Source organism: Siphateles boraxobius, unplaced genomic scaffold (assembly GCF_051911475.1).
Source record: "Siphateles boraxobius isolate OS27281-9 unplaced genomic scaffold, OSU_SipBor_1 22, whole genome shotgun sequence".
Taxonomy (NCBI): domain Eukaryota; kingdom Metazoa; phylum Chordata; class Actinopteri; order Cypriniformes; family Leuciscidae; genus Siphateles; species Siphateles boraxobius.
In genome coordinates, this window is record NW_027508833.1 from 17,925,001 (window position 1) to 17,938,820 (window position 13,820).

Sequence of the window (13,820 nt, forward strand, 5' to 3'; positions counted from 1 at the left end):
GAATGGATGGATGAAAAAGTCATATGGGATTAGAATCAGGGAAATGATGAGACTGTTTTGTTTTTTCAGTGAGCTGTTCCTTTAAGGGCAGTGTTTGGTTAAACTGGAATCAGCAGTCGGAGTCTGTCTAGTTTTTCGTTTGTCCAGCAGATGGCAGTATTTACACACCGAGCACATTGAACCTGCTCTTGTTGAAAAAGCCACAGAGGCTCATGAAGGGCAGCTACTGTGTGACATTCCCTTAAGCATTGTGTGACAAATGCAAACCCTCACTCCGAAACTTTTACCAGCTTATCAAACCTTATCAAAACACGTTCTTTTTTTGAAATCCTATTTGTTGTGTTGTGGTGTGTAACACATGTTTGGATTGTTATAATTTGAGACATTTGATGTCAGACCAATCACATTTGCTGTGTTTGACCGTGTTGATGTGCCTGTGTGTTGTGTGTTTGCTCTTGCAGGGTTTTGTCAGCAAACTGGATGAGCTCATCTGTTGGCTGAGAGACGCTCTAGAAACCACAGACAACTGGACGCCACCCAGAGCTGATATCGACAGCCTCAAACTCTACCTGGAAACTCACCTTGTGAGTAAATGTCTAATCAGTTTTTCAGTGTTAAAGCTCACTGATGTTAACAAATGGACACATGGTCAGACATTTTCCTCTAGTGATCAAACTGCATTTATTTTTATTCTACTGAATCTTCATCTTGCAATCTTAGATGTTGATGTTTTGCTCACTGTTGCTCTTTCATAGTTTCATCATGTCTCTCAGTCGTGTTTAATTTAAGTATCAACTTTATATCAGATGTTTATCCTAAAATTTTTTAGGAGAAATAAAAAAGAACTGACTGAAAAAGATTTTCTATCTATAAAATGAAAGTTTATATCAGCTCAGATCATTTAGTCTTGAATTGTATTTATATGTAGTAAAATGATCTACATTTACTTTTGAAAAGAGGACATTTGAAAAAATAATTTATTGTACATTTCTGTAAAATAACAGTACAAATGTTTCATATATGCGAATGTATGTGTGTATAAAAAAATAAATCTAACTTTTATATTATTTTAAATAAAATGTTAAAATTGTGAATAAAATTATATTGTCAATTATAAATGCACATGTATATATTAATGTATAATTTAACTTTCATATATTTTATTATATTTAAGTAATTTAATCTTATATTATATTATGTTATATTATATTATTATATTACCAAAAGTAAATTATAAATGTACACGAGTCAATAAATATGTATTATATTATATTATAATATGTTACATTACATTACATTGCTATATTATATTATATTATATTATATTATATTATATTATATTATATTATATTATATTATGTTGACATTGTATTGGCCATTGACCATTAGCTGAGATTTCCTCTGAATTTCCTTTTTTCTTTTTGTTTTTTTCCTGGGAGAACATCTGAGAAGCAGAGACTTGATTCTTTTTTGTTCTCCGTTAAATCTCTTTACTGTCTTGGAGAACTGATTGAGATATTGAAGAGATTTAATTTATGGGTTGTCTTTCCAATGGCAATGTGTAACCCTCAGTAACCCGTACCAGAAGCGTATCGTGTGCACCAGCTACACTGTTTGTTTATCAGTCTGTCTGTGTGACCAGCCCATCTGTACTGCAGGAGGAATATCACATTGTGTTTTATAGTGAGAGGCTTCACCAATTTTTATTGATTTAGAGAGCGGGGTCACACACTTGCTGTCTCTCATCCAGCGTTTGGGGCTTGCAGGATGTGCTCACAGGTTTAATGTCTGGGCATTAAGTCCAGCTGTCAGGTGGGGAGCGTGTGTGTTTGTGTCCGTGCGCATATATGTGTGTGTCTGTGAGCACGGATCTTTCCGGTACCCACGGGAGAGCCGTAAGGAGGAGGCTGGCTGTTGCAGGGTAGGAAGAGAAGGAGAGAGAGAGAGAGAGAAAAGGAGTGAGCTTTCTTTATAAGGCATTGAGAGATTGTGAAATGAAACCGCTATTGATTGCACTGGGTGGCGGATCCAGGTCTCTGAATCACATTAACGACACACACACACACACACGCGCACACACACACTGGCCTCCATTGGCAAATGAGACTCAGAAACAAGGGCCCCCAGTCACACAGATAGTGAGTTGTGCTCCTGCTTTCCAACATGCACACAAACATTAAAGACATTCTTTATACATCAGTTAGTACATAAACCACACAGTTAAGTTGGGTGACATTCTCAGATAGATTTGAACTGAGCGGACAGTGTTTAAAAAGCTTAATGAAACACTTGGAAAAACCTTTGAAGACTTAATTGGGGTTTTGTGGCTGTTACACCACGTCTATTAGTCATTGTCATTTTAGAGGTCATTTACGTGCTAGTATACACAAACATTTTGTAGACATTTTTAAATGTATGGTCTTTCACTTGCAGGAAAACAGACCACGAATTGATGCACTGATTTAGATAAATGAATTACTTTATTACTTAAGCATTTTAAAAACTGCAGCTCCAGCCTTGCGTCCCTCATAGTTTTTCTCCATCAAAAAATTTGAAAGATAACCCCGCTGAACTAGCCTAAGGTAGTTTACTGGTCTTATATTTACTAGTTTAAGATGTTTAGCTTGTTTTCCATCCTGACCTGCTGACTTAATTGCTCAAAACCCCTTTAAAACCATCAAACCACCAGCTTGGTGGCAAACAAACCACCTTAGGCTTTAAGTTGTTTATTTCTCTAGAAAAACTTCACAAACTCTACTTCTTTCGTAGCGCAAGGGGGTGTTATCCAAAAACTATCCATAAACTTCACAAATGCACCAGAGATGGTCATCATCTGGGCATCTTCGGCATAATACTTTCAACATACTATCATCAATCAGTATTGCTTTTAAATAAGCATTTGGTCTTGAAATGGAACACATTTATGAATATTACAAAATAACATAAAATTTAACTTTTGAAGAAATATTTTACTTTAAAAAACTATATAAACAGCGACCACTTTATTAGGTACATTATGCTATGCTAGTACCTGGTTGGACCTCTTTTTGCCTTCAGAACTGCCTTAATTCTTAGTGGCATAGATTCAACAAGGTGCTGGAAACATTCCTTAGAGATTTTGGTCCATATTGACATGATTTGTGGGCTGCGCATCCATGATGCGAATCTCCCGTTCCACCGCATCCCAAAGGTGCTCTATTGGATTCAGATCTAGTGAATGTGGAGGCCACTTGAGTTTAGTGAACTCATTGTCATGTTGAAGAAACCAGTTTGAGATGACTTGAGCTTTGTGACATGCCACGTTATCCTGCTGGAAGTAGCCCTCAGAAGATGATACACTGGGGTCATAAAAGGATGGACGTGGTCAGCAACAATACTCAGGTAGGCTGTTGCGTTTAAACGCTGCTCAATTGGTACTAAAGGGCCCAGAGTGTGCCAAGAAAGTATCCCTGACACCATTACACAACCAGCAGCAGCCGGAACCATTGATGCAGTCAGGGTGGATCCATGCTTTCACGTTGTTTAAGCCAAATTCTCACCTATCATCTGAATGTCACATCAGAAATCGAGACTTGTCAGACCAGGCAATGTTTTTCCAATCTTCTGTTGACCAATCTTGGTGAGGCCGTTTGAATTGTAGCCTCAGTTTCCTGTTCTCTGCTGCCAGGAGTGACACCTGGTGTGTCTTCTGCTGCTGGAGCTCATCTGCTTCATGGTTCGATGTGTTATAAAGGTTCGACTAAGTATAAAGTGGCCTGTCTGTGTATGCGTATACTGTATGTAACTGAATAAAAAAAAAATATATATACACAGTGGTGGCCAAAATTATTAGAACGGTAAGATTTTTTTAATGTTTTAAAAGAAGTCTCTTCTGCTCACCAAGGCTTCATTTATTTGATCCAAACTACAGCAAAAACAGTAATATTGTGAAATACTTTTACAATTGAAAATAACTGTTTTCCATTTGAATATATTTTAAAATGCAATTTATTTCTGTGTTGGTAAAGCTGAATTTTCAGCATCATTACTCCAGTCTTCAGTGTTGTTCCTTCAGAAATCATTCTAACATGATGATTTGATGCTCAAGAAACATTTATTATCAATTTTGAAAACAGTTGTTTACAAAAAAAAATCAGGATTATTTGATGAATATAAAGTTCAAAAGAACAGCATTTATCTGAAATAAATAAAAGACAGTTTACAAAAAAAAAAAACTTTCATCCTTATGTCATTCTAAACATGAAAAGAAAAGTATATATTTTGTGAAACGTTGGGGTCCAAACAAGATTGAACATAAATGAAGTTAGTTATACAGGTCTGAAATGACATGAGGATGAGTAATTCATAACATTTTCATTTAAAAAAAAAAGAGGAAAAAAAGGTGACCAATTCTACCCCATCCCATAATTCACAAATTCCTTTAAACCTGCACATCACAAACCCCAATCTGTCTCTAGACACATCCTGGGCTAGCACCTTTCTTTCTCTTTCTCTCTCTGATTTGGGGATTAGGACAGGGGGAGGTTTTGGGTCCACTGGTTGCTGTGGCACATCCATTGATGTCAAGTACGCGATAACCTGTCTGCCCTCATGTCTGATCCTAGCCGGGGCGCTTCAGCTCAGAGTCCCGTCTATCTGCTCGCACACAAACACACACAGACATATCACACGTCGAGCTAGCAGAACAAAGCACGTATCACCTCACGCTTGAAAATGCAACACACATTTGTACCGTAATGGCAAACAAAACACACACCCGCTAGGAATCAACTTAAAATGCAGATTTGGGCTTTGTTCGCTCTAACTGTGAGGTTTCATTCATGAACACATAGGATTTTCTCTCCGAGTCAGGGTTTTCAAGGTAAAGGTGATGATGAAATGGATTTGAGAACCTTTTTCACACCTTGAAACTTGACGGGAATATTTTTTATCTTTCAGTTGCTGAGGTGTTCGTAACAACACGTTTTGCTTCTCCTACATCCTCGTTTAATAAAACATGACGTGTTGCCTTGAATTGGAGCTGCACGAATTGATATAAAGAGTCTCTTAATTAGATCATGTGATATTGATATCACCTCAGTTATAGCTGATGGGATTATTACAGCTCGCTGTTTATGCAGTCGAATACAGTATAAGAGTGTCCTTGCCATGTGCACCAAACATTGATATTACACCCTATTACCAGAGCATTTTGTTGTAGCATAAATCAGTGATGGATATCTGTTTATTCAGCCTTTTTTCCCTTCAGTTTGTTTACTCATTTTAAAGGCGTTTAGCTCTGTAAAGGATATCAATTTCAGCCTGTATCCGAAGTCATAAATAAGCTCTCCTCACTTTCTCTCGTGTCTGTCATGAGTGATAAATTCTCTCACCTGCTGATCCATCACCCGTCTCGTCCCGCTCGCGCTTTCTGACGGCACAAAGTTTAGAGAGAGACTCTCAGCCCTCTCGCTCCAGCCTCAGACGGTCTCAGACGCCAGACCATCCGCTTAATATGTATGACGGCTATTTCTGTGCTTTCTGAGTCACTAAACTTAGGGCTTGTCTGTATATGATTAATGCTCTCAGATGTTATTCTGAAAATCGGACTGTTTGTTTAGTCTACTGCCTTCTTGATCCTATAAACCTACTGTGTTATATTTGATACACACATTTTTAAGATCTCGAAATAATCAACATGATTAAAGTGCCCCTATTATGGTTTTGTGAATATTCCCTTTCATGCAGTGTGTAGTATAGCTGTCTTTGAATTTAAAAGCTCTGCAAAGTTGTAAAGTCGAAAGTGCATCTTACTTTTTAGTCATAGAAATATCAGCAGCTGGACCAAATTCCTTATTCTTGATAAGATTCCTTATCCGTTTTGGGCCTCTGAATAAAATTGATGTTTCTTGAGTATCAGCTTCATATTCTCCTGTATCATAGTACATAAAATCTTGATGTGTCAAATATGATACTCAACAAAAAAACTTTTTCTCATATTTCTTATTCAAATATAAAATATATAATTTTTCTCACTATTACTTCATATATCAGGTTTTACAGGGTTAACATTTATGTAATATGTACTGCATACTATTTTCATATACAACGATTTTATATATGCAACTTTTGTAAGGCAATGTTTGGAATAGCATTCTACCATACTATTACTGCAGGATTTACTATATTATATACTGTTCATAGTATGCATTTTCTGGATACACAGGATCCCCAGGGGACCTGCTTACATCTGCCGAAATGTGCAGCATACAACCAGAGCGCACTGCACGGAATACTATAACGTATCCCACAATGCAGTGGACTCTTTTTGACCTTACATTTCCATGGTGACAAATCATTATTTTGCTGGACTGCAAACGTGTTTTTACATAAAATGCCAAAATGATCAATTTTAGTTCAGATATCATAACTAAGTTTTGTCTTTAGAACAATCTTAACTAAAAAGGTAAGAAAATTCTTATCTTTACATTACCGGTCAAAAGTTTTGAATATTAGAATGACATTCTAATATTCAGATAAGACGTTAAACCGAGCTCCTGACATTCTGTGGTCATTAAAAATCCATGTGTTTTGAAAAAGAGGTGTAACCCCGGCATCCTGGCCAAATTTGCTCATTGGCTCTATCACTCTGTCTCCTCTCCACCAATAAGCTGGTGTGTGGTGGGCGTTCTGGCACAATATGGCTGCCATCGCATCATCCAGGTGGATGCTGCACATTGGTTGTGGTTGAGGAGATTCCCCCCTTCCTTATGTAAAGCACTTTGAGGACCCAGAAAAAGCACTATATAAATATAACAAATTATAAGAAGGATTTCTGAGGGATCATGTGACCCTGAAGACTGGAGTAATGATGCTGGAAATTCAGCTTTTACCACACATTAATAAATTACATTTTAAAATACTTTGTAATAATATTTCACAATATTACTGGTTTTACTGTATTTTTGATCAAATAAATGCAGCCTTAGTGAGCATAAGAGTCTCCTTTCAAATACATAACTCTTAATTATTCCAAACTTTTGACCGGTGGTGTATTAGGTTAGAAAATAATGTTTTGTAAATCTGTCCCCGTTTCTTTTATCCAACTGGAATTGCAAGGTCAAACGTATTGAATCATGGCATATAATATTCCACGCGGTGTGCTGTACACTACACGTTTGGAAAAACATAGTCACAATTTTCATACAGAAAATTGTCCTTACAGTATCCATACTGCACAATTAGTAAGAGCATGCTAGACTGCATGTTTGAACGGACGTTTGAGACAGCAGGACAGAATGGATACACTTTACGGAACAGATCCCAGTATTCAAGTTGTTGCATCTTTCTGTCAGGTTTGCTGTCACACAGACAGGCCGGGTGTCAGACAGCTGAAGGTGAAAACGGGCCTTGGCGGCTCCCGTTGCCCTCCGTGGCGCTGGTCAGATCAGAACGCTCGGTAATGGCGTGAAACAGGGCAGAGGGAGATCTGAGGAGATGAGAATCGAAGGTGAGGATGGCTCTAGGCGCCTCAACCGCGGGCCCCCTATGGGAGCACGGCCCCCCGCCCCCCTCCCCCATCTTTCCCACCCGTCGCCCCTCCGCACATCTTCAAAAGCGCATCCCTCACCACCCCCTTCTTCCTCGCGGACACAGGATAATGCTCTCTACTCTTTGATTACACTTAGCAATTGGAGAGCCCTCGTTCGAGAGTGCTGGGTATTATCAAAACCAATCAACATGAACGTTTTTTTTTCTCTCCCAACCACTATCGCACCCACTGGAGGGCGAGAGCAGGGGGGGCGTTGGGGGGTCGGTGGGGGTTTAGAGAGAAAAAAACGGTATCGTTGAAATAGAGACATCAGAGTAAATGAGCAGTCTGTAGAGAGATGTACACATGACTGAGAGTTGGAGAAAACATGACTGATGGATCCTGAGCGCCACATTGTATTGTAGGTCTAAGACCGAAATAGAGAGACCGGAACGCTGTTGCTCAGTCCCGAGGTCATTTTCTAGAGGGCACCACTGTGGGAGAAACGGCTTCAGTTTTATAACATCATTTGAATATTAGTTTATGCCGCGGATGATGAATTAGAGGGATGGCTGTCGTTTGTTAATAATTCAGCGGCGCACGGATGGTGGGATAGACTCGGACATATACTTGGGCTTCATTCCTCTGAGGATATATGAATAATGCTCATTTGAGATCAAGGATTGTGTGAAGGGTGTTTAAAGGTTGTGCGTTGACAGCACAGCAGGAGATTATATACTTTCTTGCTGAAGCACTTAATGTGACTTATGAGTGTTTGTTTCATAGGGATGAAACCGGACGAGGAGTCGGAGAAGATTTCTTGTGTCCCGTTGAGTTCTGTGGGAAAGAAACATCCTAAATGAGATCTCCTTAATATCTCAGTTGTTTCTCCTAGGTTGCATTGAGATTAATTGGGCTTTTGCTAGAAGTTTCCTGATCCTTCTCAGTTTGTAAAAAGATCCCTTCAATATGAAATCAATTATTTCTCATTAAATTATTTCCTGGTCAAATATTGTGAGCCGCTATCCACATTCATTCAATAGCTCTATATATACTATTACTATATGTGAACGATTGACTTTTGATTTGTTTCCATATGTATTTTCCCCCATAAAATTAAGGAGAATCTTAAATGAATCAAAAATGAGAAATGTATTTAGACTCCTGAGCTATGAAAGAGCAACCTGTGTACAAAAAAAATATTTATTAAATCTGATTTCACATGCATTCCATTGCATCCTGTGGGACTAAACATGAATTTTAATGAAGAGTTTTATCTTTTGCTTGTTAGTTATTGTTTTTTAAAATACATTTTCATGAATTACATGTATACTTTATTACAGTGAAATCAAAATATTGTAATGATTTGCAGAAAAATGTAACATCTAAAATCAAATTAGCTCCTTATTTAATGTCTTTAATGTCAGAGCTGTCTAGTTTTGTTCCTTCTATGTTTTATTCCTGATTTATTTTTAATGAATATTTTATTGAATATTTTTATTGCGCATGGGTTGTTCTTTTAATAGCTCAGGAGTCTAAATTGGGAAAATGTCCTTAATTTTCATGAAAACAACGAAAAAACGTTAATTTTCCTGAAACCGGCTTCATGTCATTTAGGTAAAAGATCTATTTTTTTCTCTTTTACTTTTATAGTGAATTAAGACCTGGGTGTTTCTTTTTTTTTTTTTAATGAGATTTACCCATTAACTCTCTTGAGCTATGAAAGAGCAACCTTTGAAGAATAAAGTCTCCCTGCATATGTGTGTGAAGATGATGTAATGGAAGATGAGAGGAGAATCTGAAGAGGACAGAAACTGTGAAGGAGGAGAAAAATAGCATTTCCCCTGCGCTGACATGTCGTTTTTGTGTTCATGTGTATGTAGAGTTTCAAACTCAACGTGGACAGTCACAGCGCTCTGAAAGACAGTCTCCTGGAGGAGGGACGGCAGCTCCTGGAACTCATCACCTCCCACAAATCAGGTACAGTTCTGCCGAGCCACACATTTATTATTAATGTTTGTATTAACATAGTGACCTTCAGAATTTATAAATCCTCAAGTAACCGCTTCTGAACCGCCGAGCGCACGCCTTTTCACATACATTTCAAATGGCGCATGGCCCGCTGAATTGAGTTCTGGGATAAAGCGGAGAGGCAGGTGCTGCGGCCAGCTGAGCACTTCCAAAGCCATATATAAAGAGAGCGGGAATTAAGAACAGCAAGTTGAGGAGTCAGAGGCCATTGCAGACACTCGTTCCTCTACAATATCTGTGATTATTCATGTGAAGAGTCTCACCGAGTGCTCGGCAAATGCACAAATCCACTCAGCTGACCTCCCTGCTGGTATGTCTCGTCTCCACTGGGTAAAGCCGGCTACCATTAAATATGCAGATGGTTCTTAGAGGCAGGAGCGGTTCCTTATAATGCCCTGACAGTCCTGTCCTGCGGTGCCACAGCATGACAACAGCTCCCTGCCAACACAAACATGCACTCTCGCACCTTTACTATAACCCAACCTTCCGTAGGGATCTTCTTAAAGGGGCCGGTCTACACATTTTTTCCCCTTTAGATCAATAGGACCAGAAATATGTATTTAGTAAAGTAAATAGTAAACATTTTGATTTTAAAGGGACCGTATTCTACAGTTCTTAAATTATCGCTCAAAAGTTTAGTCGGTACGATTTTTTAAATGTTTTTGAAAGAAGTCTCTTCTGCTCACCAAGGCTGCATTTATTTGATTAAAAAACACAGTGAAACAGTAATACTGTGAAATATTACAATTTAAAATAGCTGTTTTCTTTTTAAATACACTTTAAAATGTCTTCAGTGTCACATGATCCTTCAGAAATCATTTTAATATGCTGATTTGGTGCTCAAGAAACATTATTATCTTCTTATGACTGAAAAACTAGTGCTGTCAAATCAATTAATCGCGATTAATCACATCTAACAAAAGTTTTTATTTACATAATATATGTGTGTGTGTGTGTGTGTGTGTATAAAAGTGTGTATATATATATATATATATATATATATATATATATACATGTATTTATCTATAAAATATTTTATATATATATAAAAACAAAATATTTTATGTTAAATATTAATTGCTATTAATTGATTTGACAGCACTATGAAAAACGTTGTGCTGCTTATTATTTTTGTGGAAACCATGATAATTTTGTTTAGGATTCTTGATGAATAGGAAGTTTAAAAGTAATATATAAATTACTAATAAATGTAATATTATATATATATTTATTTCAATATACATTAATTTAATGAATTCTTGCTTGTTATAAATATTATTCTATTTAAAAGAAAATCTACTGACCCCAAACTTTTAAATGGTAGTGTATATGTAAATTAATGAATGTTTTGTTAGATATTATACATTGCTACTTCCATATTTTTGGTTATTTGAAGGCAACATACAGTGTGACACAAAATTATGATTAAAATTCAAAAAATGATCTATTTCTGTCACTAACCAAATGCTTGTAAATGAGTGTCATTGATCATGTGACTTTTTGAATGTACGGTTAGATTTTCTTCCATTAAAGCTCAAGATGCTCTTTGAATCATTTTCAAATCATACCAGAGAACATCAGGTTTTGAATTTCACCTTCAGTGCTGCAGTCATTATAGCAAAAGATGACAAACCAAAGACTTTTATGCAATTAATGTACATTTTCAAGTTCAACTTTCCACTTAAATTGTTACGCTGATATAATTTTTAATGAAAATGTTTGAATTTAATTAGAAAAGATGTAAAATAGAAACTTTTTTACTTCTCATTTTGTGTACTCATTTCAAAAGAGCAAGAAAATCTTGTTTTCCCCTTTAATTTCTGCTCTCAAATCTCTTATCACCTTCCCACCTTGACCATTATTGTCTCGTATCATAGCAACTCAGCAGACGGGCATCACTCCACAGGTACGAGTCGCAGCTTCCATCACAGAACGCCGTCGGCTGCGACGAGAGGCCTGATCCAGGCACAATGCTGGGTCACACTCCAGAAGCCCGACTTCCGCCTCGACCGCATTTATCTTAATTTATGCTTTTTAATTACTTTGAACAAATAGGGTTTGCAGACGGAGATGCTGATTGTGGCCGGTGAAGACGCAGCGGACACATGATAGGTTTTGAATATAGAAGCATCCCGTAATACTGAGGGATTAACTCAACGCTCGAGTCGAGTCCATCAGATGCAAAAACACACTCGCGGTCTTCCTCGGGTCACCACCATCAAGTGGCGTGAAAATCAAACGGCTTGTATTTTCCCCCCATCTGTTGATTAGCGGAGAGGAAGATATCATCATTTAACTTGTTCAATATTTTATTTTTTACCAGAGGTTGGTTTTAATGATTTAGATGATGGTGGTGATTATGATAATGCCATGAGCATTATTATTAGTGATGTGTTTGAGTTTAAGAGGGAAAAAAGAAAGCGAAGTGCGGATCATTAAGGGGCGAGTCGTGATAAATGGTTAAATCACAGCACATTAAAGGCTCATTAAAAGCAACTGTAGGGGGATGTGTGTGTGTGGGACGGGCCGGCTGGACGGCAGGAACATCGCACTGTAGGGTTTAAGTGGGTGTTCTGCCCATTGGCTGACATTAGCGGTGTGCATGTATGCCTTGAACAGGCTGTATTCAGAATGGTATGCAACTAGCAAACTGCATAATGCAGTACATATTGTTTACTGCATATTACTATTTGAAATGGCATATGAAACAGTGTGCATCAAGATTTGCATTGTTGTCAGATCATCTCAATAAGTTGCAAGTATTTCATTGAGTAGCTTCCAGTTACTCCCAAATAAATAGTTTAAAAAAAAATTTAAACCCAACTTTGTGTGTAAATATCTTTACCCAGTAAGATATTTATAATATAAATGCTGTTCTTTTGAATTTTCTATTCATCAAAGAATCATGAATCACGGTTTCCACAAAAATATTAAGCAGCACAACTGTTTTCAACAGTGATATTAATCAGAAATGTTTCTTGAGCAGCAAATCAGCATATTAAATGATTTCTGAAGGATCATGTGACACTGAAGACAGGAGTAATAATGCTGAAAATTCAGCTTTGCATCACAGGAATAAATTAGATTAAAATATGTTCAAATAGAAAACAGTTATTTTAAACAATCAAACATACAGCAAAATGCTCATATAATTACTTAGTAAATGCAGCTTTGGTGAGTGTAAAAGACTTATTTCAAAAACATTTAAAAAACAACAACTCACAACCCCAAACTTTTGAACATTAGTGCACATATATTTATAGAATGTATGTTTATAGATAGTAGGACGGTAAGTGATAAGAGGCCATGGGTTACAATGATTTTTATCCGTATCCATTATTCTTAATCCAATATTCTTATTAGTTAAGGCACAACATTAAGTGGAGTGGTAAAAAATGTTTAGATGGTTTAATTTACGTATATAATTTTTTTTTTTTTACAGAATAAGCTAGTCTTTTGCCGGATGATACAGTTGGTGTATGATAAAAAGTGTCTGCAGTTTTTTTGATGACTGCAAAAAAACTGGCTGATATCAGCTCTAGTTTATCACACACACAAAAAATAGAAGCAAATAGAAGGTCAAACTCATTGAATTGTGGCATTTGCTCTTTCACACAGTGCGCATTGGGATAAAAAATGCATACTTTGCACAGTATACATACTTCTATTCATTCAAAAAGGATTAGTAGCATGCCATTTTGAATATACACAATGTGTACAGTAAATAATTAAGGTATTTTCATTTGCACACTGTTTACTGATTTTCATGGTTGTATATTATTTCAATATTTTTTCTCTATTTTAGTGCTGTTTTTATTATTTAATAGTTTTCATTTGTATTTAGATTATGCTTAAATGAAATTACTTGTACATTTAGATTAGATAATTCTAGGGCTGCAACAACGAATCAATAAAAATCGATTATTAAAAGAGTTGGCAACGACTCGCGCGATTATTGTTGATTATTGATTATTCGTTGTGTCACGCGAGCGAGGCTGAGTGTGTCTGAGCATTAGTAAATTGGTACATACTACATAGTAATATATAATTACTATATAAGAGGCATGGAAGTTCGATAAATGGACAAAAATATAAATAAAAACAACAATTACATTCTTACCACTGAATTAGCAGACTGTGATTTGAATCCGATAGACAGAAGATGAAAACACTTTCTTGTCTATCCCAAGTACCACTACAAGGGGAATATATTTTTCCATAATTTGCAGCTCTGAATTGTTCAATCTTTACTCTAAATGACTCAGAGAAACTTCACTAT

General features: G+C 36.7%; 1 protein-coding gene across 5 annotated transcripts in view; it reads left to right on the plus strand.

The window, feature by feature from the left end:
• akap6 (A kinase (PRKA) anchor protein 6) overlaps positions 1-13,820 on the plus strand; it is a 164,292-nt gene that overhangs the window by 50,354 nt on the left and 100,118 nt on the right. For all 5 annotated transcript variants that reach the window (XM_077238906.1, XM_077238908.1, XM_077238907.1 and 2 more), the window contains 2 exons: positions 462-584; positions 9,394-9,490. In XM_077238906.1, coding sequence (XP_077095021.1) covers positions 462-584; positions 9,394-9,490 — 220 coding nt within the window. The remainder of the gene's footprint in view (positions 1-461; positions 585-9,393; positions 9,491-13,820) is intronic.